The sequence below is a fragment of the Ostreococcus tauri genome, assembly GCF_000214015.3.
Source record: "Ostreococcus tauri WGS project CAID00000000 data, contig chromosome 11, whole genome shotgun sequence".
Classification (NCBI taxonomy): Eukaryota; Viridiplantae; Chlorophyta; class Mamiellophyceae; order Mamiellales; family Bathycoccaceae; genus Ostreococcus; species Ostreococcus tauri.
The window spans coordinates 1-24,124 of NC_014436.2; the positions used below are offsets into that span (position 1 = coordinate 1).

At 58.7% G+C, this 24,124-nt stretch overlaps 13 protein-coding genes across 13 annotated transcripts; 5 read left to right on the forward strand and 8 right to left on the reverse strand.

Moving 5' to 3' along the window:
• Positions 1 to 987: 987 nt before the first annotated feature.
• On the reverse strand, positions 988 to 2,946 carry OT_ostta11g00010 (Sulfotransferase; the record flags this gene model as incomplete). Its single annotated transcript, XM_003081755.2, has 1 exon — positions 988 to 2,946. The coding sequence occupies one exon, from the start codon at positions 2,944 to 2,946 to the stop codon at positions 988 to 990; it is 1,959 nt and encodes a 652-aa protein (XP_003081803.2).
• Positions 2,947 to 3,387: 441 nt separating this feature from the next.
• On the forward strand, positions 3,388 to 5,454 carry OT_ostta11g00020 (Ubiquitin carboxyl-terminal hydrolases family 2; the record flags this gene model as incomplete). The annotated part of the gene is made up of 1 exon (XM_003081756.1): positions 3,388 to 5,454. The coding sequence occupies one exon, from the start codon at positions 3,388 to 3,390 to the stop codon at positions 5,452 to 5,454; it is 2,067 nt and encodes a 688-aa protein (XP_003081804.1).
• Positions 5,455 to 5,620: 166 nt separating this feature from the next.
• Positions 5,621 to 5,905, forward strand: OT_ostta11g00030 (unnamed product; the record flags this gene model as incomplete). Its single annotated transcript, XM_003081757.1, has 1 exon — positions 5,621 to 5,905. One exon carries the CDS (start codon positions 5,621 to 5,623, stop codon positions 5,903 to 5,905), a length of 285 nt encoding a protein of 94 aa, XP_003081805.1.
• A 57-nt stretch (positions 5,906 to 5,962) lies between these two features.
• On the reverse strand, positions 5,963 to 8,638 carry OT_ostta11g00040 (P-loop containing nucleoside triphosphate hydrolase; the record flags this gene model as incomplete). Its single annotated transcript, XM_022982928.1, has 1 exon — positions 5,963 to 8,638. The coding sequence occupies one exon, from the start codon at positions 8,636 to 8,638 to the stop codon at positions 5,963 to 5,965; it is 2,676 nt and encodes an 891-aa protein (XP_022839875.1).
• A 269-nt stretch (positions 8,639 to 8,907) lies between these two features.
• Positions 8,908 to 9,528, forward strand: OT_ostta11g00050 (2-C-methyl-D-erythritol 2,4-cyclodiphosphate synthase; the record flags this gene model as incomplete). The annotated part of the gene is made up of 1 exon (XM_003081759.1): positions 8,908 to 9,528. The coding sequence occupies one exon, from the start codon at positions 8,908 to 8,910 to the stop codon at positions 9,526 to 9,528; it is 621 nt and encodes a 206-aa protein (XP_003081807.1).
• Positions 9,529 to 9,720: 192 nt separating this feature from the next.
• Positions 9,721 to 10,515, reverse strand: OT_ostta11g00060 (CBS domain; the record flags this gene model as incomplete). Its single annotated transcript, XM_003081760.2, has 1 exon — positions 9,721 to 10,515. The coding sequence occupies one exon, from the start codon at positions 10,513 to 10,515 to the stop codon at positions 9,721 to 9,723; it is 795 nt and encodes a 264-aa protein (XP_003081808.2).
• Positions 10,516 to 10,947: 432 nt separating this feature from the next.
• Positions 10,948 to 11,680, forward strand: OT_ostta11g00070 (Thioredoxin-like fold; the record flags this gene model as incomplete). The annotated part of the gene is made up of 2 exons (XM_022982929.1): positions 10,948 to 10,964; positions 11,233 to 11,680. 2 exons carry the CDS (start codon positions 10,948 to 10,950, stop codon positions 11,678 to 11,680), a joined length of 465 nt encoding a protein of 154 aa, XP_022839876.1.
• Positions 11,681 to 11,812: 132 nt separating this feature from the next.
• Positions 11,813 to 13,429, reverse strand: OT_ostta11g00080 (Imidazole glycerol phosphate synthase HisHF; the record flags this gene model as incomplete). The annotated part of the gene is made up of 1 exon (XM_003081762.1): positions 11,813 to 13,429. The coding sequence occupies one exon, from the start codon at positions 13,427 to 13,429 to the stop codon at positions 11,813 to 11,815; it is 1,617 nt and encodes a 538-aa protein (XP_003081810.1).
• A 323-nt stretch (positions 13,430 to 13,752) lies between these two features.
• Positions 13,753 to 14,628, reverse strand: OT_ostta11g00090 (SWR1-complex protein 5/Craniofacial development protein; the record flags this gene model as incomplete). The annotated part of the gene is made up of 1 exon (XM_003081763.2): positions 13,753 to 14,628. One exon carries the CDS (start codon positions 14,626 to 14,628, stop codon positions 13,753 to 13,755), a length of 876 nt encoding a protein of 291 aa, XP_003081811.2.
• Positions 14,629 to 14,785: 157 nt separating this feature from the next.
• On the forward strand, positions 14,786 to 16,111 carry OT_ostta11g00100 (Pseudouridine synthase, RluC/RluD, conserved site; the record flags this gene model as incomplete). The annotated part of the gene is made up of 1 exon (XM_003081764.1): positions 14,786 to 16,111. The coding sequence occupies one exon, from the start codon at positions 14,786 to 14,788 to the stop codon at positions 16,109 to 16,111; it is 1,326 nt and encodes a 441-aa protein (XP_003081812.1).
• Positions 16,112 to 16,136: 25 nt separating this feature from the next.
• OT_ostta11g00110 (Prenyltransferase/squalene oxidase) lies at positions 16,137 to 17,144 on the reverse strand (the record flags this gene model as incomplete). Its single annotated transcript, XM_022982930.1, has 1 exon — positions 16,137 to 17,144. One exon carries the CDS (start codon positions 17,142 to 17,144, stop codon positions 16,137 to 16,139), a length of 1,008 nt encoding a protein of 335 aa, XP_022839877.1.
• A 217-nt stretch (positions 17,145 to 17,361) lies between these two features.
• On the reverse strand, positions 17,362 to 20,325 carry OT_ostta11g00120 (F-box domain; the record flags this gene model as incomplete). The annotated part of the gene is made up of 1 exon (XM_022982931.1): positions 17,362 to 20,325. One exon carries the CDS (start codon positions 20,323 to 20,325, stop codon positions 17,362 to 17,364), a length of 2,964 nt encoding a protein of 987 aa, XP_022839878.1.
• A 186-nt stretch (positions 20,326 to 20,511) lies between these two features.
• On the reverse strand, positions 20,512 to 23,802 carry OT_ostta11g00130 (Armadillo-type fold; the record flags this gene model as incomplete). Its single annotated transcript, XM_003081765.2, has 1 exon — positions 20,512 to 23,802. The coding sequence occupies one exon, from the start codon at positions 23,800 to 23,802 to the stop codon at positions 20,512 to 20,514; it is 3,291 nt and encodes a 1,096-aa protein (XP_003081813.2).
• Between the last annotated feature and the right edge of the window lie 322 nt (positions 23,803 to 24,124).

The window sequence follows — 24,124 nt, forward strand, 5'->3', positions numbered from 1 at the left end:
CTAAACCCTAAACCCTAAACCCTAAACCCTAAACCCTAAACCCTAAACCCTAAACCCTAAACCCTAAACCCTAAACCCTAAACCCTAAACCCTAAACCCTAAACCCTAAACCCTAAACCCTAAACCCCAAACCCTAAACCATACGTCAACCTAAACCTAAACCCAAAAAGTCTGTAAAGGTTTGAGCGACGCCACGCGCGTGATCGCGCAGGAGAGCTCGGCGCTCACCACGATCAGTGGAACAATCGCAAATTGCCCTAGTAGGGTTTAGGTCGTTGGTCTAGACAAAAGTACAGGTGTTTTTCCTGATTCCTTCATCGTGCGCGTCGAAGAATCGCTCGAGTACCTCGAGACATGTGAACCAAGAAAAACCAAGGCACGAGGCCGAAACGCTAAATAAGGTTGATGAAGAGATGAATGAGCTGATAATAACGGTCTCCAGGCGAACAGAAAAACGTTCCGTCCCGCGAATGACGGGACGCGCACAGAAGACGAAGCGAGGAGACATGCAAATCACTCCCGGTGATGTCATTGAATAGTAAATACCTTTGTAATTTGACAAGTACAAGTACTACCTTTCAGTAGCTGGGCGGATCTATCGGCTCGGCATTCTTTGTGGGATCGTGCAGAAGGAAGCGTTCTTCTATGCAGTCGTGCGTTCTCGGCGTTAGCTTGATAACGGTGTTAAGCGGAATCGATAGCGTCGCCGCTTCGTCTCTGTCGAGACCGGCGAAGTACGCGTAGATTAATCGCAAGACGCCTTGGTGCCCCACGATGAGAATATCTTCGCGATAACTTTCTAACTCTTGTATCAGTGGATCCAGGCGCGCGATGACGTCCAGGTAGCTCTCGCCTCGTGGATATCGATACGCGAGCTTGTTCTATCTGCGCATCTCATACTCGCGCGGATACGTTTTCTGAATTTCTTCGTACGTCATGCCATCGCATACGCGCCGAAAAGTGACGAACGCGGACGACTAAAAATGTCTACATCGTCTTTTCGATTCTCTCCGCCGGTGGTAGCGTACTGAGCGAATGCGCGTCGTTCTCGTTTCTAAAACGTTTCTCAAACAACTCCTCCGCGAACTTCCAAAGTTCGTAGTCGAGGAAGTTCAAATCGTCGACCCGTTTGATAAGTTTTCGAGATATGCGATTCCTTCCCAGATCGCTGAAAGTCTCGTACGCGCCGTGAATTTTCTCCGTGATGTGCTTCAACGCATTCGCTCGAAGCCGGGCGTACTTCCGAAACTGGCCGCTCTCGCACACCCTATACTGCTCTCCTACAGTGCGAGAGATGGGATGCGCCATCGCCGTCGTTGCCTTTGCGCTGGTTCCATCGATTCGACCGTACGAGCTCAACTCAAATTCACCGTAACTTTGGTCGACTTTGACGTTGATTGCGATGACGTTTTGAAAAAATTCCGCGTCGCCGACTTTGAGCGCGTCGTACAACGCGTCAGGGTCCTCTGTCATGTCGTCGTACGGCTCACTCGCTGCGGCTGAGCTTTGCGCAACAGCGTCGCGCGTCTTGAAAGTGACTGTCATCATGTGAAACCCGTTAAATTCTCTCGACCAATCCCCTTCCGGACTCATAGGATGAATGCGCACGGCATCTACGTCGACGCCGCATTTCATCGATACGCCGCGGCGCAACGCGTCCACGTACGACTCGCGGAAGCTAACTTTTGCCAAATCTGTTGTCTTCACGTTGCGAAAGCGAAACACGAAACCAATTACTTCTACCTTCTCACTTTCGCTCGATGCGTGATCGCCCAGTCTCTTTGATAACCTTTCACTCAGAGTGGCGACGTCAGCGTGCGCCGGATGAACAAAATGCGCGCTCGCGTTTAGCGGTATATTCAATGTCTTCGCGGCGAGCGAGATAGAATCTGCGAGACGTTCGTGTAGCGCAACCACGTCGATTTCTCGCTCTAAACGCTCTTTCGCGTACTCCATCAGCGCCTGCGACGCCGGAGTGTCTCTGCGAAGAGCGCACGCACGCAACTCGTTCGCTCGCGGCTCCATTTCCGCATCCGTGTTGTTCGACAAACCCAGCACTTGAAAGAATTGGCCGTTGTGCACGTCGTTGTGGACCATTTCCATCTCGATCCACTCCGCGAAAGGTGTGTACAGTTCATTATCGTACACGTCGGAGATCGCTATCTTGCTTTGATTCGCCTTGATGGCCTCGTCGTACCCGCGCAGCTCACCGTCAATGTGAGTCGTGAGCGTGCTCCACGGCCAGACTTGGCGCGTCTGGACGCGCTTTTCAATTTTTTTTGGATTAGTTCCAAAACTCCGAGCGGCGACTTCGATTGAAAACTCGTACGCGCTCAACACGCGCCGCGACGGTTTGCGCAGCATGACCACCATGCGCGGCTGCGCTTCGAACCGTTCGACCAGGCTATAGTCATCGTGAGTCGCTAAGAACTTGCACTTTGGATGGCTTGGATCGATTGTCACTCCCATGTATTGATTTCCGCAAAGATCGCTCGTCTCGAACGCTGGTTTGAGAAAGCAAAAATGAAAACTACGCCCAGCCGTGCGCGGTACGTGCAAGAAGAAGAGAAAATCGCCTCGACTGTAACGAGCCTCCATCCTTTGCTCGTGCGCGCGTCGCTGCTTCTTCGTCCAGGACGCAACGAGCGCGTCACATTTCGTGAATCTCTCCGCAGACATCGCTCCCCGTCGCGTCGGTTGCGTCGTCGCTTCCCGTCGCGTCGGTTGCGTCGTCGCTTCCCGTCGCGTCGGTTGCGTCGTCGCTTCCCGTCGCGTCGTTTTCCAAACGAGCGCAAACAAGATGAGGCACAACAACGACGAGACGCGCGCGCGCGACGACGATGTCTTCGATTTCGACGACGTCGCTCGTCCCTCTCGCGTGCTTTTCCTGCTCGCGTTCGCCCCCCATCCCGCGACGGCGACGCCTCGACGCGTCGCACCGCGCATGAGACGCGCGCGATGGAATCCGAGCCGTCGCTCGCGACCGCCGCTCGCCGCGTCGACGCCGATCTCGATCACCCCTCAGACGTGGCCTCGCGCGCCCGTTCGCCCGCGCGCCCGCGTCGCGCGTCGTCGCGCGCCGCCATCGACGTCACGCGCGCGGCGTCGTGCGGTCGAGCGAACGAGCGCGGCGTCGTCGGGGTCGATGCACCGCGGTGTGTCACACACCCGCGCGGCGCCAAATCAATCGAGGCGTCCATTCGAGCGGTCGCCGAGCCCCGTTGGTGGCGTCGTTTTTAAATGCGTTCGGTAGGTCACCGGGAGGACACTCGCGCGCGACGACGCGCGAGGACCGCGAGGGCGGGCGGGCGACGGGCGAGGGCGCGGCGAGGGCGCGCGCGCGGGCCGCGAACGCGGCGTCGGACGTTGGGCCTCGGACGTCGTCGCATGGCGAGGGGTGGGCGAACGGCGCGCGCAGCCGCCGAGAGTGATACCGCGGGAAGATTCGCGCGCGGACGGGCGTTAGAGACGACGAGCGCGGTGCGACTCGGTGAAGACGTCGCGGTCGATCGCGTCGTACGATTCGTGCGAGCGAGAAGACCGGATCGACCGCTCATCGACGCCGATTCTTTGCGGGACGTCGTGGTGTTGAACGGAGGAGCGCTCGTCGAAGAGACGACGACGTCAAACAAAGGGACCGACGCCGAAGACGAGATGCCTCGAGGGATGAGCACGAGAGGGATGGATCGAGGGGATGATTTATACGCCACTCGGGACGTTCGCATGTCGTGGTTTGGTGCTCGTAGGGCGGGTGCCGGGTTAGCAAATTTGGGGAATACCTGCTTTCTGAATTCGGTGCTTCAGTGCTTGACGCACACGCCGGCGTTGGCACATTTTGCCCTCAGTGGAGAGCACAAGAAGTATAAAACGAGCGGCTCGTTCAACGCCATGTACGAGATCGGTGAGCACGTCGCTCGAGCGTTGAATTCGAGCGGGAGAACTATCGCTCCTACCGCAGTGGTTAAGAACATGCGGGCTCTTTCAAAGACATTTCGCAAGGGCCGGCAGGAGGACGCGCACGAGTTGGCGCGTTGCCTCCTTGATGCGATGCACAAAAAGTGCGTGGAGTTGGTCAAGCCTAAGATTTCGCCGAACAGCGCTCGAGGAGAGACAAGCTTTGTGTGGAAAGTGTTTGGCGGAAAGCTTCGTTCGCGCGTGAACTGCAAGACGTGCGGGCGCAATAGCGAAACGTTCGACCCGTTTCTCGATCTTTCGTTGGAAGTAGGACGCGCGAAGAGCGTGCTCGGGGCGTTCAAGTTATTCACACACACTGAGATACTCGATGGTGATAACAAATACAAGTGTGAAGGGAAGAACCCGGGTCAATCCAAGCCGCATTTCACGAAGGCGTCGAAGCAGTTCACGGTGGACCAAGCGCCAAACGTACTCGCGGTGCAGCTCAAGAGGTTCGCCTACGTGCCGTTCGGTAGGGGTAAACTCAGTCACTTTGTTGAATATCCTCTGGTGTTGGACGTGACGCCCTATCTCTCTGACGAAGACCGCAATTCAAAGAATCGCGCAGTGTACGATTTGTACGGCGTGCTTGTGCACGCCGGAAGCAGCTCGAACAGTGGACATTATTATTGCTTTGTGAAGACTGCGACTGGGACGTGGTGCGAGATGGACGACGAGAGTGTCAGCTCAGTGAGTGAGAAGACGGTACTCAAGCAGCAGGCTTATTTATTGTTTTACGCGCGCAGAAACGCGCCGGGTACATTTGAACAAATGAAAAAACTGTGTCAAAATGTACCAGACGCGGCGAGAGCGCTGAATAGTTTGGAGACAAAGAGCGCTGCGGCAGAGCTGAAAACGCAGCCTGCTGAGAAGCGTAAACAAGAAACAGTGGAGAATGTTCGCGCGAAGAAAGAGACGGTATCGAAGGAAAACGTTTCGACGCCGTCACTGGGAAAGAGAAAGCTTGGAGATTTGAACGGCCGGGCGTCGCCCGTGCGCTCGTCAGTCGGCAGAAGTATTGTTCGGAGCAAATCGCCATCAGTGCGAAGCGCTTTCGATTCTGCAAAGAGAGCGCTTTTACTTCGTCGATTGAGACGTCTGAGTCACGACGTTGGAGTCACTTTAGAGGATATTCCGGCAGTAATCGCCTCGGACGCGCCAGTAAGAACACGAAATGCGATGAAGGAGGACGATGGCGAAGCTTTGCGCGATTGGTTAGCGAAGACGTCGACGTCTGCGAAATGGGACGAAGAAGACGGAGATGCGCAGCAAACTAAGAAGAAGAAGAAAACGCCGCCGCATGAGCCGCAAACGAAAATGTCTGCGAGCGGAACGCGCGCGCGTCGTGCGTACGACCAGTTCGACGAGGAGTATGATAGAGGGAAAACTCCAAAGCATCGAAGACGGAAAGAAAAAGCAGCGAGCGCGCCGCCTCTTCCGAAACCGGGAGCGCATCGCGCGCGACAGAGAAACCCATTTCAAAAACGTGGTGCTGTGTAGCCGCGACCGCCCACGCGCTCGATCCCGTTAGAATCCTCGGTCTCATTCTCGTGGCCCCGCGTGTAAAACGTCACGACAAGAGCCCACCTGCAAACTCTCACTTGTCGACGCGTCAAGGCCGCATCAAGCGACGAACGAACGCGCGTAAAAATCGCGTGCGACTAGTATGCCTGCATCCGACGAGCGACGTGAGCCTGGTGAGGTGAACGCGAACGAAAACGACGCTGATCGTGCGTCCACGACGGCGACGAAATCCTTCGACGTCTTGGCGAAAAGCTTGTCGCTCGCAGCCGAGGCTCGAAGCGCGGGTGAGCGACAGCGGTCGAATGCGATATTAGAGGGAGTCTTGAAGCAGTACGTTGCAGATTTGGACGAGATGCGGGCGAAATTCGAGCGACAAAGAGAGAGTTTGAACGATGGCGGTGACGGGGACGCCATGGACACGAGTTGAACGCGCGTCAGCAATTATGAAATTAGCATTGCAATAGCACACCGAGCGCATCGATCATTACAGATTTGCGACGTCAATCATCATTTTTTCTAAAGACTTCTTCAACTCGCGACGCGCTTCGAGACACTCGGCGACGCGCGCAGCCTCCGCGCGCGCAGCTGCGGCCCACGGAGCGCAAATGGTTGATATCTTCTGCGTTGTCGAGCCCACTTGCGTGGTGCACTCGTTCTCCATCGTTTCTTCGAGCTCGGTCAAGAAAGCCGCCGCGGATCGACGAATTTTCGACTTGATTTCCGAGCGCTTCAGAGGAAGTGATAACACGGCGATGTAAGCTCCGGCGAGGCCGAGCGCGTACACCAACACGTCCTCGGAGAACGAGTTGAAAAATCCAGAGAGGAAAAAGGACGCCACGAACGCTCCGCCAGCAGAACCGATCGTGGTCTCCACCGCCTTCCCGATGGATTTATCGAGCAATTGTGCCGCGGCGGTGTGGTCGAAATTTGACACGACGCTCAGGCTCTTTGCGCGCTCCTCCTTTTCGTTGTCGACTGATGAAAGCGACGCGTCGAACCCGCGCCCCTTGACGGCGTCTATGTATGCCTGTAACTGCGCTTCGTTATTTCGATCCAACCACGCGGAGAACTCTTCGCACGCGGCGCCGAGTCGCTCTTCTGAATCACCGAGAACGAGTTTTTCATACTGCGATGCCACGCCGCTCGAGCCCGTTCCCAGAATGTACGTGTTAAACAGCGAGAGCGCGTTCGACAATCGCAGAGTATCATCGACGATGCGCTCCGCGCGTTTGATAGCAGCCTGGACGATTGAGCGCGTCGCTTCTTGCTGCGCCTTGGAATCGGCAACCATCTCTTTAGTGTAATCATCCATCTGCGTTTTCACCCCGATGGCAATTGCCACCTCCGACTTCGCTTCGTCGTCCTCCGTCTCTAAAATTTGCTCTGCCGCGTCGAGGAGTAAGGTGCACACGTTCAACGGCGTCAAGAGTTTAAGACGCAGCGCCTCTCCGGCTCGTTCGCCCGAGCCACCCAAGTATGACATGACGTAATCTTCAAACTGTCCAAAGCCGCTATCGACAAATTCCCTGGTGCCGACGTAATTGGCGTTCGCCTTTTTTGCCTTGAGTGCTTTTCGCGCGCTCACTGGGAGCACGGCCGGGTCGTTCACGCCTAACAAGCGTTCAGCGTTATCCTTGACGAATTGTGAAACATCTCTCACGTCGTTTGCTTCTTCGAGCAGATCGGTCTTGTTCACGACAAAGACGACTTTTTTACCCCATTTGCGAATGTACGTCAGGAACTTCACCTCGCTCTCCGTCATTGGACGATCGGCCGACAAGACGAAAAGGATGAGATCAGCTCGAGGTACGAACTCCTCCGTGAGTTTTTGTTGTCGCTGTAAGATGACATTCGTCCCGGGCGTGTCCACAATTCGCACCTGCCGAAGGATCTCGGCGGGAATCTTATACGTGAAAAATCCATCCTCTGACTGCTCTCGCGCCTTGCGCTCGCCGTAACGAAGCACGGTTATTTCGTTCGTCGTCGGCAAGATACCTTCTGCGACGAACTTATCGCCAAGAAATGCGTTGATTACGGACGACTTCCCCGCGTTGAACTCACCGACGATGACGAGAAGGAAGAGATCCTCGATGCTCTTCCGCGCCTCGACGAGAAGCTTGATCTCGTCCAAATCCTGACAGTTGTCTTGTAAAAACGTCAAAATCCCCTCCGAGAGCTCGCGCTCGCGCTCGATCAACTCTTCACCCTTGGAACCGACGAGACTTATTTTCTCCGGTCTCACCGTTACATTCTCGGCGCCATCAACGCTCGCTCGCTCGACGGAGTCACCGTTCACGGCGTTTTGCGTCAAGGCGTCGACGACGGCGCTCACCGCCAGCTTCACGCGCGCCTCGTCCGCACACATCTCGTCGCTCACGATGTCACAAATCGTCACTCCATTCGCCCCATTTATCGTTAATCCGTTCAGCGTCGAGGAATCCTCCCCGAGTAACGTCGATACGCCGCCCTGGACGTCGACAAAAATGGGTACGCTGACCTTTTCTCTGAGCTCGGAGAGCGTCCGCAGACTGCTCACGAGGAGCACGTCAGCGCCCTCCTTTGACGCCTTCTCAGCCTCGACCGCGTCGTCACTCACGTGCGCCACGACCGCCTTAGGCGAAAGCGTCTTTCTCGCGACTACCGTGGGCACACCGTCGTCCGTGAGGACGACTCCGTCGAGCTCGGCTTGCACCGCGATGTCTGTTCTATCCTGTATCAGCACCTTTGCGCGTCCTCTGACGAGATCCTTGAGCGCCGTCGCCGACTCATACAGCGCCCGTCCGCTCGCACTTTCACCCACTCCTCCGTTCATGCCGCGTTCCTGCAGAACGATCATCGTCGCTCCCGCGTGCAAGGCGTTATCGATCGCTCTCGTTCCGCGCTCGGTGCTCGCCTCTCGCACATCCACGTACGCGACAAAGCCAGGGATCCTAATCTCGCTTCGTTTACTCCCACTCGCGAAGAGCGAACGCTTCTCTGACGTCTCATCGTCGCGCTCCACTCCCGTGCGTTTCTTCAAGAACGCCCGCGTCGTCGTCGTCGCTCGCCGTTGACGACGGATGTGTTCCCATCGACCGAGTCTTCTCGAGCGCGAAAGCGCGGGTGTGGATGCGGACGACGTCGGGATCGATCGATGTCCGCCCGCGCACGCGCGCGACATCGCGCGTCCACGCCCGTCGACGCGACGTATCCACGCGCGCGCGACGCCGACCGACGCCGACCGACGCCGACCGACGACGCGCCCGTGACCTCGTCGTGGGCGTCGAGTGTCCACGGTATGGTATTTCTGAACCCTAGCACTATCCACAAACACCGAGCGCCCATCGTCGTCTGATCCACCACGCGCGCGTCGCGCGGGCGTCGTGCGCACACCCCGACGACGCGCGCGTCGCGAACGTGATCTCGCTCGACGCCGCGTCGACGCGTGGGATGGCGACGTCCCTCGCGCGCGCGCGCGCGCGGGGGCGCTCGACGACGACGACGGGTGCGACGCGCGTCTCGAACGCTCGACGATCGCGCGTGCGCGCTCGAGCGTCCGCGACGAAACCTCCGCCGCTGCCTTTTCGCGTGGGCCACGGATTCGATCTCCATCGATTGGAATCCACGACGGAGTTCCCGGATCTCAAGCTCATCATCGGTGGGATCGAGATCCCGCACGATCGCGGGTGCGTGGCGCACTCGGATGGGGACGTGCTGATGCACTGCGTCGTGGACGCCATCACGGGCGCGTTGGGACTGCCGGACATTGGACAGCTGTTTCCGGACACAGATCCGAAGTGGAAGGGACAGACGAGTGATGTGTTCGTTCAGGAGGCGATCAGGCTGATGAAGATCGAAGGATACTCGCTCGGAAATATCGACTGCACGCTCATCGCGCAGCGACCAAAAATTTCTCCGCACAAGGACGCCATTCGAAAGAACGTCGCCGACGTCCTGGGCGTGCACGAGAGCGTCGTGAACGTCAAGGCGAAGACGCACGAGAAGGTGGACTCGTTGGGGGAAAATCGTAGCATCGCGTGCCACACCGTCGTCATGCTCATCAAGGATTAGACGGATGTAGTATGTAAAACGAGACGCGTCGCCGGAGACGACCATCTTTTTCCATCGCGCGCGCGTTGCGGCCGTATCTTACAAAAAATACACGAGATACACATCTTTACGAACGAAAAGAACGATCGATCGTCGAACGTATCCGGTCGGGGCGCTTCCGCGCCGCCGTTGAAACCATTGCGGGCTTCGAGTTCACTCGAGTCCGAGAATGTACGACTCGAGGTGTTCGATTTCGCTTCGAGACTCCGCGAGGAGCGCTTTCAAGACTTCACCGATCGAAACAACACCCAGAACGCGAGGTTCTATCGGTGTTTTTGTTTTGCTGTCGATTCCCTTGGACGAAATGACGGGAATGTGACGAAGCCGATGCGTCGTCATGGATTCCATCGCGGCGAGCGCCGTGTCCTGGGGAGAGACGCACACGAGGCGAGACACTTGGGTCGAGGCGTCTCGGAACCCCGTCATGATCTCGCTCACTTTGGTCTTCGGAGAGATCACGCCTTTGGCGACCGCGTTGAGGTAGTCGCGCTCGGTGAAGATGCCGATGATGGCGTCGTTCTCCGCCGACAGCGCGAGCTCTTCGTCGCTGATGACGCCGGTGGCGTCGGCGTCGAGCGCGATTCGATCCATGACGACCAAAGCGCCGAGATCCGTGGCGTGCATCTGCCGAACCGCTTCGCTCACGCGAGCTTCACCGTCTATCCAATGCGACTTGCCGAACGCTCGATGTTTCCCGGACGTCGCGTTGAGAATGTCGCTCACGCGAGAACAGTTGTACGTGGCGTACGCGTTGCTCGCTGGTTCCTTGCACCGCGACGCGGCGGCGGAGAGCACTTCGCGGCACAGGCACTTCCCTCGCGCGTTCGAACGCACGTCATCATTCGCGCGCGGTCGCGTCTCCGTCGTCGTCGCGACGCGTCGTCGCGACGTCCGCGACGGTTCGGACACCCCGTCGACGCCTGCCGGCATCATTCTTCCGCGATCCATCGCCCCCATGGACGCCCGCGCGACGCGCGCGAGCGCTGCGACGCGTACCGTGGACGCACACTTTTTCATCCGCGCGAGCATGGTCGTCGACGCGCGAAGTGCGGCGTCGCGCGTCCGTCGCGCCCGTCACCTCTCGACCGCGCGTGAAACCTCTCGACCGCGTGCCCATTCGACGCGTCGTCGATCGCCACGTCAGCGATCGCCGATCCCGGGCGAGAACACGTCGAGGTGAGAATGACGACGACGACGTCGCCTCCGTCGCTCGGGGCGCGCGTCCGATGCGGTGCCTCGATTGGGCGGTGAAACACGTAGTGGAGATAGATCACATCGATCGTAGTACTTTTTTTATGTCATACATAAAACCGGACAGTCGGACAGTCGGCGCCACGACCGCGGGCGTCCGCGTCACGCCGCGCGATTGGTGGGCGCGCGATGACGCGGGCGATCGGGTGCGCGCGCGATGGGCGCGCGATGTCGGGCGATGTGCGCGAGGGACTCGGCGTGCGCGGGCGTCGGATGGGCGACGGACGGTGTCCGGGACGCGCGCGAGGCGCACGGGCGCACGAATGGCGAGCTGACGCGATCGATGCGTGGCGCGGCGATCGAGCGAACGCGACGGTGGTCGGCGCGCGTGAGGACGCGTGGTCGAGGGTGCGAACGACGACACGCGCGCGGAGACTGACGAGGCGTCGATGTCGATCGTTCGCCCGATCGCAGTGCCCGACAGACGGTCCTCGCGCGCGGACGACGCGCCGAGGGTAAGACTTTGAACCGCGCGCGGAGGTCCTTTCGCGTCCGCGCGGGCGCCGGTGAGACGGATGGGAACGTGAAGTTCGCGAATAATAAGGCTGAGTTTGACGCCGTCGCCGCGGAAGCCGGCGACGGGTTGATCGCGGTGCAAATCTCCACCAAGACGTGCGGACCGTGCAAGATGATCTACCCAACCTTTGTGGGACTGTCGCAAGAGCTGCCAAAGGTGACTTTCGTGAAGATCATGGGTGACACGGACTTGGATTCTCGTGCGTTGATGAAGGAGTGGGGTGTGCGCGTCGTTCCTCTTTTCAAGCTTTTCCGTAACGGCGAACAGGTTGGTGAGTGGAGCGGAGCGAAGGCGGACATCCTCAAGCAAAACATCACCGACGCGTTGCAACCGCAGGATAAGTGAGGAGCGCAAACATGAGATATTTAATTGTAATGACCAACGCATTCGTGTGTGATGATTAACGAGGTATGGGTTTACACATTCGTGCTTTGGGTTCAAATAACAAATCGTGTCATGGTGCTGCTAATTCAAAGTTCACGTGCGCGTGGGCAAACCGTGCGAAACCATGTGGTTCTTCACCTCACTCACGAGTACTTCTTCACGGTGGAAAATACCGGCGGCGAGCGCGGCAGAGCACTTCGTGGCGTTGAAAACGTCGGTAAAGTGCGCTGGGCATCCGGCACCGGAGGATGCGATGACGGGGATACCCACGGCATCCGAAACGAGACTCACGAGCTCGTGGTCAAAACCGTTACCTTGCCCGTCTTCGTCGATGCAGTTGAGCAGAATTTCCCCAGCGCCGAGCGCCTCCATGGCGATCGCGAGCTCGTAAGCGCCAATATCACGCCCTTCACGCCCGCCCTTCACCGTGCACTGGAACCAGACGTACTTCTCCCCGTTGGGTCCGGGTCGAGCGGTTTCGATGCACTTGTTCTTCGTCATGGACGGTTCGGCGACGTACTGGCGACGCGGGTCGATGGAGATTACCACCGCCTGCACTCCGTAGCGGTTGGATATTTGCTCTATGCTCGTCTTACCTGTCTTCTTCTTCCCACTCGCGTAATACTCTTCGGCGACGTACACAGCGTCGCTCCCGATGGAAACTTTATCGGCGCCGCTTGCGAAGTACGCGCCCGCCACCTCGAGCGACGTGTACGACTTCCCATTGCTATCGGTGAAATCTCGAATACCTCCGCCCACGGTGAGCGGGACGAATACGGTCTCACTCGAGCGACGAAGTACTTCCAACATCGGTGCGTCCGTTAGCGGAAGATCTCTGTAACCGGTGATGTTGAGAAACGCCACTTCGTCGGCGCCTTGTTTGAAGTACTTGCCCGCCAACTCCACCGGTTTGCCCAAGTTACGCACGTCTCCGCCCTCGCTCTTCTCGCGCACGTCATACGAGTCGCCCTTTGTGACGACCAAGTCGCCCGAGTCATTCGAGCGCACGTCGAGACACGCGATGACGCGCCGGGCCAACCCGTCGGTGACCTTGGCGGACTGTCCAAACTGTCCCGTCGGCTTTGCGTCCTCCAAGAAGCGTTGAAACACCCCCAAACCAGTCGCACCGGACTTCTCCGGGTGGAACTGACACGCCATCACGTTCCCCTTTTGCACGCTGGCGATGAATTCACCACCGTAGTCGCACGTCGAGAGAACCCAATCCTTGTTCTCCTCTGTCGGCGTCGCCCGATACGAGTGCACGAAGTACACGCGCTCACCCTCCATGCCGTCCATGAGTCCACTGCTCTTCTTGGTGTTCACCAAGTTCCATCCGATGTGAGGAACGATCAACCCCTCGCCCGTGAATCGATCGACGCTTCCCGGAATGAGCCCCAAGCCCTCGACGCCGCCGCTCTCCTCGCTGCCGTCGAACAAGAGCTGCAAGCCGAGGCACACGCCCAGGAAGGGTTTGTCGCTCCTCACGTACTCTCTCAGCGGTTCGATGAGACCGCGCTCGCGGAGAATATCCATCGCACTCCCGTACGCGCCGACGCCCGGGAAAATCAACCGAGTCGCCCCCTCCAAATCCTTCGGCGTTCGCGCGTCCAAGACCTCGAACCCCAGCGCCTGCACCGCGTTTCGCACCGATCGCACGTTCCCGGCGCCGTAATCCAGCAGGTGCACCGCGCCCTTGGACGCTCGCGTCATCACCGCTCGTCGTCCACGCCGCCGTCGCTCGATCGAGCGATGCGTCAGCGCGCGCGTCGCGCATCCCGACGGGAGCGCGGATGCGGACGCCGACCCCATGTCCCACCTGCGCGCGATTCCACCTGCGCGTGATTCCACCGCGCTCGAGCGCGCGCGAGGCCCGAGCGACGGGCGCGACGGGCGCTCGACCGCGCGCGCGCGATGTGCGCTCGACCGCGCGCGCGTCGCTCGGGCGGGCGTCGGTGTGGTACCACCACACGCGGGTCTTTGAGCACGCGTCGCTGCGACAGTCGTCCATGGGCCAGAGTGCTATGACAACGAGGCTACGGCGCCCCGGCGCGGGCGCCGGTTCGACCGCGCGACGCGAGACGGGCGTCGCGTTCGAGCTCGTACTCGCGGTAATCGGCGTTTTGTAAGAACTCCTGCTGTTCGCGGTACGTGCGCCCGCCTCGGGCGTGGTGCTGGAGGTCCTCCTGGAGCTCGGCGTCGTCGTCCTTGACGCTTCGCCAATCGGCGCGCGTCTTGTCCAAAACGTTGAGCTTTTTGGGCTCCATGAGCTGCGCTAAAACGGCGTCGATCCCACCCTTGGCCAACGCCTCGGCGCGCTTCGCGTGTGCCTTGGCCTCCTTCGTGCCCTCGACGTACTCGGTCTCGACCTCGACCATCTTACCCGCAAAGTTTCGCGTCTCGAGAAATCTCGCCGATTCCTCCGCGCGAAGTCGCGTCGCCTCGTTCGCCTTCTCCACCGCATCCTTCGCCACCTCCATTAACTTCTTCATCCGCGCGTCGTCGTCGTTTGGTTTTCCATCCTTCGCCTCGGTCCCACCCTTTCGTCTCTTCCCTCGTTCCTTCGTCGCCGTCGTCGCCGTCGCCTCGAGCGCGCGTCGCGTCCACGGGTCATCCCTGATCTCGCGCCACCTCGCGATCTCCTCCTCGCTCGGCATCGTCGCCAATCGTCGCAGGAGTTCTCGCGCGCCGTCGGTGCGTCCCGTCGTCGTCGTCGTCGTCGTCGTCGTCCTCGTCGCGTCCCCGTCCCCGTCCCCGTCCCCGTTCCCACGCGCGTCGCCCTGGAGCGCGGCCCACGCCCGGCGCGCGCGCGCGTTATCGTCGAACGGCGTCGTCGATCGTCCCTCGTACGTCTCGCACGGCTCCTCTCCGGGTCGTCGCTCGATCGCGTCCACGCGTCGTCGCGCGTACATCGCTCGAGCGAGCCGCGCAGTGCGGTCGCACGCGTCGTCACACCTCGCGCCGCGGCCGAGTTCGCGATCGAGGCCGGCGTCGAGGACGCGCGACGCGCGCGATCGCGCGAATGGACACCGCGCGCGATCGCGCGAATGGACGACGACGGCGGTGACGATGTCCGAGGCGAAGCGAGCGAAGCGCGCGACGGCGGACGCGGATGCGACGACGAGGACGAGGAGGACGCGCGAGCGATCGCGACGGGTCGGGAACGATCGAGAGCATAACGCGTTCGACGCGGTGCTCGAGGCGAACGATCTGTTCGCGCATCCACCGGACGCCGAGAGAGATTGGCTCGTGGACGCGACGGTGGGAATCAGGACGTGCGCGCCGTACGACTTTGATTTCGTGTGCGGGGTCAAGGCGAGATGGGCGGGCGAGAGATTGTGCGAGATGTTCGCTCGAGAGTTCCCGATGCGACCGATCGAGTACTATCGCGAGGCGTACAGGTCGGGAAGGTTGCGGTTGGAGGAGAACGGGCGCGCCGCCGCTTCGAGCGACGGCCAGAATCGAGAAACGCACGAGGACGGACCCATCCTAGTGGGTGGGCAGCGCGTGAGACATTTTATACATCGACACGAACCGCCGACGATTGCGGAAGACGTGCGCGTTCTGAGCGTCACCGACGACGTTGTGGCGGTGTGTAAACCGGCGACGATGCCGGTGCATCCGACTGGACAGTACAGGCGCAACACAGTGCTCGCACTTTTGGCGTCGACGAGAAGAGATTTGGGGCGCTTATTTCCCATTCATAGATTGGATAAGAATGTTTCCGGTCTGCTCCTGCTCGCGCGATCGTCGAAGGCGGCGAATGCGATGAGGCAGAAGATGGAGGCGAGAGAGATGCGCAAAGAATACGTCGCGCGAGTGAAAGGTTCGTTCAACGCGAGTGATCCGACGCCGGTGACGATTGACGAGGCGTTGGGATTCGATGCAAAGAATCGTGTTGCACTATGGCGAGAAAAACCAGGCACTAGGGATTTGGATGAACGCGCGCTGAAGTCTTTCAAGGCTGCGTCGACCAAGTTTGTATGGCTTCAAGATTTGCCGGATGGAACGTCGCTCGTTCAATGCGAGCCGTTCACCGGACGTTCACATCAAATACGTGCGCATCTGGCCATCGCAGGGTACGCAATTGCTAATGATGTTGCATACGGCGGTGAGCTCCTGGAGAGCGCGCGCGCGCGTGCGATTCAGTATGCGTGCGATGTCTTGGTGCTTAGCGAAGAGCGCACGCTTGCGCGGGACGAGTCGCTTGCCATAGACTACTCGGTGCCACGAGAAAGTCGTGAGAAGAACACAGCTCCGTGTCCGCATTGCCCTAGAGTCGTTCACGCCGGTGACTTAGCGATCGATCTCGAAGCCATATGGTTACACTGTGTGCGATATAGTGGCGAAGGGTGGGAGTTTGAGTGTCCACAGCCAGACTGGGCATCGCCTTGAGAACATTTTTGATTTCAGTCTAGTCCTAGCCCTTTCCAGTTCCCGACAGCTCGATCCCCATGCGACGAAGCACCGATTTCGGCAGCGCGAAAACGGGATCGATGGGCTCCACCACCGCGGGGTGACCCATGAGCGCCAACCCGGCTATGCCGAAAAACGTGTGGTAGACATCTGGCTCATCGTCCGGACGGTCAGAAATTCCACCAGATTTCTCGTCTTGACATTTCAGTATGAACCGCGCCAACGCCGCGCGATCGATCCAGTGCGTTTTACCCAGAACGCTGAGCGAGCTGAGCACCCACCATGAGTAGCAGACGTCCGGTAATTTCTCTGGGCGACCATTCAACCCACCAACCTTGACTTGCCTCTCCGCAAGCCACCAACCGAGTAAATCACCGTCGACGTAATCTAACCTGCCCCCGATCGCGAGCGCACCGACGCACGTGAACACCTGTCCCGCGTGCGACTCCCCGCCGGGCTCCGCCCCGAAGCCACCGTCAAAATTCTTGCATGAGTTGATGTACGCGCACGCCTTGTCCACGTCGACGGCGTCGAGTCTTCCGAGTAACCGCAACGCGCTCAGGGCACAGTACGTGAAACGAGTATCGATCTCACCCCAGTGATCTCCTTGAAATGAACCGTTCGATAACTGCATCGACGATAGGAAACCCACCACCGCCTCGACGTCGATGCGACTGAGCTCGTCGAACAGGGCGTAAATTTGCACCGCGCTCAGCGTGTACAGCACGTGTCCGTCGTGTCCGACGCCACCGCCGTACGAGCCGTTTTCGTTCCGACAAGAATCGACGTACGATAAGATCTCTTCTTTCTTTGCTCGGTCGAACGTCCGGTCGAGCCTTCCCAGGGTGTACACGGCGCACACGCCCCAGTAAATTCCACTCAAACGAAGATGTTCGGTGAGCGCGTGCTCGAGCGTATCCGCGGATTCAGAGGCGCGAGCGACGAAGGCGCAGTGCTCGTCGACGCATAGAGTCGGCATCGACGGAAGCTCAAATTCCTTCGCGGCCGACATCGAACGAGAGATGGGAGTCACGCTGTGTTGATGTGTGTAATCCGACACCGACTCGAGGGAACTGAAAACGAGCGCTATGTCAAACAACGTGTGTGACGTGAAAAACGAATGTAAATATACTACAAGTAACGTATTTGAATAGAAGCGAACACGCTATGGACAACGAATGTAAATATATTTGAATAGAAGCGAACGCGCTATGGCTAATTGCGTCGCTTTAAGTCGGACTCCACGAGCAGTGCGTTCCTTCACACACGTACTCGAGGGGATCCTCAATGTACCTGAGGTAATACGGAAGTTGATGCGTTGACGCGCCCGTCTGTTGGAGCGGTGGGAGTTCGCCCGTCTCACTCTTGAGCCTCGTCTCCTCGTAGTTGACGGGATCGAATTGCTGGATGACGATGTAGCTGCAGGATTCTCCCGAGGTCACAGCTCTGGGCATCTGGACCGAGAAGGCCACCGCTCTCTCGTCGACGCCCCAGAGCTGGAGCCGCTCACAGAACGTATTCTCCGCTTTCTCTCGGCACACTTTCTCAAATGACTGAGCGGCAACGAAACGAGAGCCAAACGAAAGAGTGCCGTATGTACCGACCGAAGGATGGTCACTACCTCGTACGTCTCTCGGTGGATCCCAGCACACCCACTGATGTACAGTGTAGAATCTGCGGTTCGGTGCGCTATGGGTCCATGGACCGTTGTACGCAAGATGCACCGCGACAAGGATCAACAGGCGCTCTCCACTCGGACTCCATTGAAGTAGTTCGACCGTATGTTTGACAACTTGATTCATCACAGAAAGCGCAGGAATACCACTCGCGCCGCCGTTCCAGGAAGCGTAATTGCGCACGCTCACCTCGTCATAAGCCTTGTTCCACTTATTTGATCCAGTTGGAATAGATGCGGTATCAAGAACCGTCATCGTGGGCCCGAGCACCGGCGGACCTGTCCAGTCGCCGTTCGAGTCCAAATCGAAACGTACACTTCGAACGAAGACGCCATCGGTGTTTGACCATACGATGTGTCGACCACCAGGCTGACCGTCGACACAAAACGGTGCGACAACAGTTGCCTCTTGGCGCCCAGGAACTCTCGGTACTTGCGTGAGAATGCACTGTTCAATGTTCGCGACAACATCGTCCTCGTCAGAACCGATGAACGGCATGATTCGATTCCTCTCGATCGCTTTCTGAGACGGAGCTGGTGCGATGACTAGATGAGTTTCATCCGTGGCCTCGATATCATCATTGTTGATAGACGTCGGCACGATCCAGAATCCCCTGCCGTCTCGATCCCCACTCTTTGGTGGTACCCACTGCAACCGCCCCATCTCCGCGTCACAGAATGATCTCGCGAGCGGCTGAACAGAACACGATTCTACGACTGTATCCGTTAATCTTCGAAAGTGTGGGATATTTGTCCACCAAGAGCTCGCTCTTCTGCACGACGCGCCACTGTTTGAGCTTGTTATCGCAGTTGTCACCGTGTTTTGGCTGCTCGACTGCAGATTTGCCGTGTCTTCGTGAGACATACCCACAGTCTCCGGTGTGAATAATGATGCGAAGTATATTGCGCCTGTTTTAGCTCCGGCGATAAAGTTGCGTCGCCACTGCTGAAAACCAGTAAGCCGCTCCGAAGAAACCACTTCACCCAATTCCTTCCCGAAACTCTCGGTCTTATCCTCCTCGAAAGCGTTTTCAATAGGGATCCCACCAGGTTCGGTGTCGCCGTCCACACCTCGCGTGTCGTTGGCGAGACCTCCCGCATCTGGTTCGATCTGTTCAGACTCGAAATCGTCATCGACGTCATCATCCTCAAACTCAAGATCGTTGTCACTCGCGTCGTCGTTGTCTGACTCGTCAATTTTAGGCCAGTCGAACGCCTTCGGAAGTGAAACCGCTGGAACTGTGCTGTTTGAACTGATGAGTCGCGATTCCCCCGCGCTCAACATCAAAGCGACGTTCCTGTCGTTCGGCGAGAAGGAAAATTTCACATCGCTAGAGCCAGTGACAATTTTGACGACTTTTTCCGAGGGCGGTGGAACGGGCGACTGGCCATCGATGCCGTTGCTCGGGCCGTAAAGTGACGTAATCGTAGTTGCGCAATCTAAGGCGTACATAGCAGACTCCATGCGGTCCTCGTGAACAAAGTTGATGAATGTCCCGCACGGTGTGAAATTCATGAAACGGCAGCGCACGCCGCGCGGGAGCGCAAGAATATTTTTAATCGGCGGACCCTCATACGACGCAGACACCCGCATCTTCTTGTGCGTGCTCAATTCAGCGTTGTTCGTGTACGTTCGGTGTATTCCTCGACGGATCCCAGCGATTTTTGGCGCCACTAACACAATCTTGCTGTAACACAAACTCACGTCCGTTGCGTCCACCTTGAAAGCGCATGCCAGGAGCTCCGAACGCGGCGCCCATACCAACGTTCGCGCGATGAGCGCATTGGTCGTAATCTCATGAATCTGACTGATGATCCCTCCCCTGGATATGGGATCGCATGTGAACAGGCGGTTTTGATCAATCACCGCCAGTCGTCCCTGCCGAGAGAACCGTGAAGCTATCATAGCGTTTCCACCAATCCTGTCGTCGTATTTCGACCAGTTCGGCACCTTTGATGGCGGCGCATCGTCCGTGTTGCCCTCGGACATCTTGGACATCTTCGCCGTCAGCTCTCTCGCGCTCATCCTCGCGCTCGTCCGCAGCGTGTGCACGCGCCAGCCGTATAGCTCCCTCCACGTGAACGACGCAAACTTCCCTCGTTCAAGCACTAAATCCTCTCTCACCCTCGACGCACCCTCCAGATCGATCAAGGCGTTCTTCCACAACCTCTCCTCGTTCGCCTTGATCACGACGTCGAAATCTTTGCACGCGCACGCGCACGCCGCCAACGCGCACCCGTCCAGGAGCGATAAGACTCTCAACGTCAACTCCGTCGGTAACCGCGCGAACATCCCGAACGCGCTCGACGTCTGCGCGCGCGCTCGTCGTTGTCGTCGTCGCCCGTCGTCGCCGTCGTCGTCGTCGTCGTCTTCTTCGTCGTCGTCGCGCGTACGAATCTTCCCACGCGTTCGAGCGCGAGTTCGCCCGTCGATATTCTCCTCTCGCGCGACGCCCGACGCGCGTTCGCGCGCGCGCGCGACGCCCGACGACGGAGGAACGCCGCCTTCGTCCGTCATCGCCGAGCGACGCGCGGTGGAGACGTCGTCGACGCGATGTGACCGTCGCGACGTTCCGCGACGCGACGCGTGTCGTGGTGCGCGAGACACCCGATTTTTCACACATTCTCCGGGAACGTCTCCGGGAACCGAGCGCGGTGGAACACGTTACAAGAAACGAGACGAGATGGCGTCGATCGATCGAGATCACGAACCGCGCCTGGCGATGTGAGGGGAACCTAAGACGCGACCTCGCCGACGAATCGCCTCCGTGGTCGCCGCGACGAGGGCTCGAAGGGATTTGCTCGAGCGCGTGTGCGGCTTACCGCCGGCGTAGGCGTCGACCGCGGCGAGGTACTCGCCGGCGACGGCGTTCGCCTGATCGGCGAGCACGTCGGCGAACGCGCGGTGTAGAGTGCTCGAAAGCGCTTGGGGCTTTCGAACGCGAGCTATGGCCAAGATGGCGAACGATTCGTTGAGCACGGCGACGGACGCGGCGTCCGCGAGGTCCAAGTCGCCACGAAGCGCGGGGACGACGCAGCACTCGACGCACACTCGATCGAAAACAAACGATGCAAATCCAGGGAGAAGGTCATCTCTGGGCCCATACTTTATCGTAAAAGTCTTGCTCGCTCCCTCCGGCGCTCCCGTAGGTTCGTTCGGACGATCGTCTCCGAGCCATTCCTCGATGAAACTCTTCAGCGCTTGTAGCGCAACTTTCCGCGCACTCACGGAGCCGTGAGAAGAGGCCGTACGTAGAAGGTGCGTTATCAACTGCTCCCTTAGTGCAGATGTGATCTCGGCGTTCGGATGACCCGTAAAAGTCGGCGTCAAGAGTCCGTTTGCACCGAGAGCGGCGGCTGTTGTCAGCCACGTTCGTTCGAGCTCCTCCGACTCGCGTATGGTTTCCGTGTTCTTTGCGACGTTCCCACCCATGGCCTGCTCTGAGGCTTGCGCGAGTGCCGTTGTTATCGTCCTAAATACTTGGTCCGCAACGTTTGGCAGTACCTGAACGACGAACGGGGCGAGTTCCGCCTTGTAAGTTGCCAAAAGCTGATTGAACAGCACCAGAGTCTCTCGCAGTTCAAGCGCGTCGGCGTCTCGACGCAATCTGTCAACCGTCGATGCAAGGTACTGCGTGACTGTTGTACCGAGCAATTCGATCATTCTATGCAGTAATCCCGTCACTCTACTCCTTACGCTCGCATTGCGAGGCCAAATGTCCAAACATCGGAGCGATGTGGCCAAGCACGACCTGAACACCTCGCCAGTTTGCGGCCTCGCAGTCAGGCACGTACGCTGAGCAAAACCCTTGGAGACGTTCCCGAAAGCTATGATTGCCCTAGTCGCGAGAGCGACGCGAGTTAGGTCATCGGCGCCCGACCGCCCATCCACGACCTCTTCGATTTGATGGCACAAAGCAGAGGCAATTTGGGACAAATGCCTGTACTGCTCCTGCTCGTCCACCTCATCCGCCCCTAACAGCACACCCACCGCCTCGAACAGGTATAGGGTGTCGTCATTACCACTTTCCGCCATGGCTCTGCTTTGAATGCCCGAAGCGCTCACTGAAACAACCGTGGTGTTAACTGCGTTCTGCTCTGGCAATGAACGCGCGATGTCTATCAAGTGAGGGTGGATTGCGCGCATAATGTCCTCCACACGGTCGGAAAGTTTGCATCGAAGAGGTCGAGAGAGGCGTGCGAGTAAGTAACACGCTCGCGACCGGACAGCTCGATCTCGATGCGCTATGCCGCGCGCGTCTAAAAACGCGGTGAGAGCCACCAACAACGACGCATCGTCATGCTCTAAAATCGCATGGTATCGAACGCACGTCTCCAGAAAAATCGGCGCCACCAAGCGGTGATGAGCAGCCTTGCCCGCATTTGCATCCCAACAGCGAATGAGTGATACCGCGAGCGCACCGAGCGGAGTTTCTGTAACCTCACCAGTACCGTTCGTCGCCTTGGATCGTTCCTCCGTCGACATCGGCTTCACTGCGGGATCGTCGGCGCCCTCGCCAAGGGTATAAAGCGCCGATACCGCGACCTCAATATTTTCCCAACGACGCGAATTCAGATCACCCGCAACAATAGCATTCGTTAGAACTTGCCGCACCACCTCTCGAGCCAACTGCGGTGCGAGACGAGCGATATTTTTGAACTGCACGTTGAGCTCGGTGCGCAAGCTGAGAACTTCGCCCTCAAACTCTTGCGTGAGCGCGCTCGCGCCATCGTCCCAATCCAAACCATCCGTGTTTTCTACGGGAAATGAACCACGCGCTATGAGCGCCTGGCACGCTACCTCGAGCGCGGGCTGTGCCGTGCTTAGTAAAGCTGGTTGGGACTTCACATGACTGACGTAAGCGTACAGGAACGGCAAAGCCACCAGAACTGCTCGCTCGTGTCTGAAACCGATGCTAGATAAAACCAAAGGAGTCACTTGGTGCAACATAGCGCTCACACGCGCGGGCAACTCGGGTCCTAGCGCGGTTACATTTTCCATCCTGTGTGCACTCAGGAGCTCCGTGCCGATGGCGGAACCAAGATTCGTAACCTGCGTGACAAACTCCTCGTCCAAATCGTCCCCTCTCGCGATGCAAAGCGATTGCAATGCTCCATATACATCAACCAGGCCCGTGTTAGCGATCAATTGCACTTTAGTAGCGATATCCATCCCTTTCGTAACGACCGCATGCAAGTACGATGTCGCCGCAGCGCACGCGTCCTCGTCCACATCGCCGCCATCTGCGAGCATCAGGCACTCTTTGGCGCACCGCACGTAATCCTCACTCGCGACGACGCTCACATCGACCCACTCGACGTATCTCCGAGCGACGGACCACACCTTGGTGGCTACTTTGGGTTCGGCGCGCGTGAAATGTTGTAAGCACTGTCGCCATGCGTCGAACACCAACTGAATGCTTCCGTCGGCTCGCATCGCGTCCTTCACTCGCATCGATCTCGCTTGATCCTCTCGCCCGCTCCTCCCCGCTTCTATTGTCGCTATCACTTCCTCATCCAGCGCTTCCAGCACTCTGGTGAACATGTCCACCCCGCTCGCGCCTCTCGTCAACAGATTGGCGACGTCGGTAAAAAATGTCGGCCATCGCTCGGGGTACTCCAGCGCCACGCTCAGCGCGCACGCCTGCGCGAGTTTATTCTTCACGAACGCGGGTGAGTTCGTCCCCACATCGCTCGCCTCACCCACGCACGTCCCGATCCCTCGTCTCAGCGTCTCAGCGTCTTCTACCGTCATCGTCGCTCCGCGCGCGACGAGCTCGCGCAGCGTCTCCGCGAGCGTCTGCAAGCACCAAAACTTTGTCTCCGCCACTCGTGACTTGACGTACGCGTCCAGGCACAGTTTCCAACACGAATCGTCCCCACGAATCGCGTTCAACGTCGTCGTCGCGTTCGAGGTCAACGTCTCCCCGTCCGCGCGCGTCGACGAGCGAGCGAACGCATCGCGAACGACGCGGTCGAGCTCGCTCGAATCCATCGACTCGGCCCGGGCGCGCGTGATCACCCGAGCGGCGTCCGCGCTCGCCCACGGGCGCGGCCGACCAAAGGGCGCGCGCGGAGCTCCGCACACGTCGCCGTGAACCCCTCGCCGAGTCGCGGGTCGTCCGTCGACGCCGCGCTCGAGCGTCGAGGTCGTTGCCACGGAAAATAACGAAAACACTGATTTCTACGTACGAAAATCGGACGGGTGGATAAAAGCCGCAACGTTCGTCTCGCTCGCCGCACATCCGCGCGCGCGTTCGTGCGCTCGATCGACGCGAGGTGCGCTCGGTGAGCGAGGGCGTCGAACGTCCACGCGT